Below are 2,259 nucleotides of genomic sequence, written 5' to 3' on the forward strand. Positions count from 1 at the left end.
GACTACTGTATCGAGTATAAAAAGGGTAAGGAAAATATGGTGGCGGATGCTTTATCTCGCGTTGAAGGTACCACGTTATTTAATACGGCTATTTCACAAATAGAGCCTTTAATATTGCAAAGAATTATTGAAAGTCAAATGCAAAGATATTGAAGTCCAAAATGTGGTACTGAAGCTTAAAAATGGAGAAAACTTTCCAAGCTTCAAGTGGAATGGAAAGTGGTTAACCAAGGGAACTCGTATGGTGGTAGGCGGGGACGCAAATTTACGAGAAGAAATTGTCAAAATCTGTCATGAATCTCCGATGGGGGGTCACTCGGCGGTGAAGGCAACGGTTCAACGCGTTAAGGGGTTCTTCTGGAGGGGAATTTCGAAGTTGGTGCGCCGGGTGATTCGAGGTTGTGACGTGTGCATGCGGGCTAAACATGAAAATGTAGCATCCCCGGGTCTACTACAACCTTTGCCGATACCCGACACTATTTTTACCGATATTTCGATGGACTTTATAGGGGGTCTACCGAAGGTGAAGGGCAAGGATACAATTTTCGTGGTGGTTGATCGTCTTACAAAGTATGGGCATTTCATGGTTTTGGGCCACCCATTTTCGGCTAAGGAAGTAGCTCAAGTGTTCCTTGATAATATTTATAAGCTTCATGGGTGTCCAAACTCAATCATATCAGACCGTGATCCCATATTCTTAAGCTCTTTCTAGACCGAGTTTTTAAAGCTTTAGGGTGTGTCTTCTAAGTTGTCTACGGCTTACCACCCACAGACGGACGGTCAAACGGAGGTTGTTAACAGGTGTTTAGAGGGTTACTTGAGGTGTATGGTGATGGAGAGACCTCACACGTGGGTGAAATGGGTGTCTCTAGCGGAATGGTGGTATAACACGACGTTCCACTCGTCCTTAGGAAAGACCCCGTTTGAAGCCCTTTACGGGTACCGCCCCCCGTTACACATTCCTTACATTCCCAAGGACGCGATGGATAAAGAGGTGGATGAGATGATGCAAGATAGGGAAGGGGCTTTGAAGGTCTTGAGACAATCGCTTGTCAAGGCTCAGAATCGTATGAAACAACAGGCCGATAAACACCGAAGTGAAAGAGTTTACGAAACGGGTACTTGGGTTTATCTCAAATTGCAACCGTATATGCAGAAGTGTTAAGGGTTCATAAGCATTCGAAGCTTACCCCTAAGTATTTCAGTCCCTTTTTGATTGTGGAGAAGGTGGGAAATGTCGCGTATAGGTTGGACTTGCTGGGCGAGGCCCAGGTTCACCCAGTCTTCCATGTTTCGTTGCTTAAGGAGGCGGGTGGACCACCATCTAAAGTCATCCTTCTCTCAACAGAAGCACGGTTCACACTTCAGCCGCACGCCGTCTTGGACCGTAAGCTTGTTAAACAGGGTAACCGGGCGGCTTTGAGGGTGTTGGTGCAATGGAAGGGGCAGTCGACTCAAGATGCAACGTGGGAATTTTTGGACGAGCTGAAGCTGCGTTTTCCAGACTTTTCTGAGCTCACTTATTGAGGACAAAAAATGGATTAAGGAGGGAGTATTGATATGCTCAATGAGTCTCGTTTCTATTTTTAATGTTTTTCTTATTTACTATTTGGTTTGCATGTTCCAAGGACCATTATGGCCTTTCAATATTGTGTTGGGTTTCTTTTGTAAGTTTGAACATTATAATGTTTTGGTTATTTAACCTAGAGCCGATCATTCCTGGAGGCATCAAGAAATAGGTTTTCCTTCTATCTCTTAGCTTCTTATTCCAGACCCTATCAAGGTAGTCCGGCTTAGTCGCCACCACATATCCGTCAGGTCTCCCGTCGACAATAACGACGTCGTTCTCATCAGATCCAACGCAAATCCTCTGGAGAGAGTAGAAAGAAAAAACGAATGCCGGAGTTCACATATAAGAGAAAACGAATACCATAGTTCACATGGACTCGTGGTCGGAGATAGAGAGATGAGCTTTTGGATGGAGAAATAGAGAATTATAAAGCCCTAATTTTAAGAACGTGCACGAAGTAAACGTTCCCCACTCCCGCGTTCCAAATTAAAAACACAAGTAGGGTTAATAAAATAAAAGAAGATACATGAGTTAGCTAAATGCCATTAAAGACCAAAATTTGTGATACAAGAGCCAAATGTTGTTAAAAAAATATGTCATTAGATTTTTAGTAGCATACACAAACTGCCACTAAAATCATAGATTAGTGGCATTAAAAATAAGTGCCACTAAAATTGTGTGCTAAGCAA

The 2,259-nt window shown here is 43.2% G+C and overlaps 1 protein-coding gene across 1 annotated transcript; it reads left to right on the forward strand.

The window, feature by feature from the left end:
- The first annotated feature begins 832 nt into the window (after positions 1–832).
- LOC143594741 (uncharacterized) lies at positions 833–1,527 on the forward strand. Its single transcript, XM_077073985.1, has 2 exons — positions 833–1,067; positions 1,157–1,527. Exons 1-2 carry the CDS (start codon positions 833–835, stop codon positions 1,525–1,527), a joined length of 606 nt encoding a protein of 201 aa, XP_076930100.1.
- The last annotated feature ends 732 nt before the right edge of the window (positions 1,528–2,259 follow it).

The sequence above is a fragment of the Bidens hawaiensis genome, unplaced genomic scaffold (genome assembly GCF_021521415.1).
Source record: "Bidens hawaiensis isolate Kalapana, Puna unplaced genomic scaffold, B.hawaiensis_p1.1 tig00001692_1, whole genome shotgun sequence".
In the NCBI taxonomy this organism is placed as follows: Eukaryota; Viridiplantae; Streptophyta; class Magnoliopsida; order Asterales; family Asteraceae; genus Bidens; species Bidens hawaiensis.

Bases quoted from the DNA above. Each gene is read 5' to 3' on its own strand.
- LOC143594741 (XM_077073985.1), top strand. From the start codon at position 833: ATGGAGAGACCTCACACGTGGGTGAAATGGGTGTCTCTAGCGGAATGG. The intron at 1,068-1,156 runs GTATGAAACAAC...CCGTATATGCAG, and splicing joins GCTTGTCAAGGCTCAGAATC to AAGTGTTAAGGGTTCATAAG.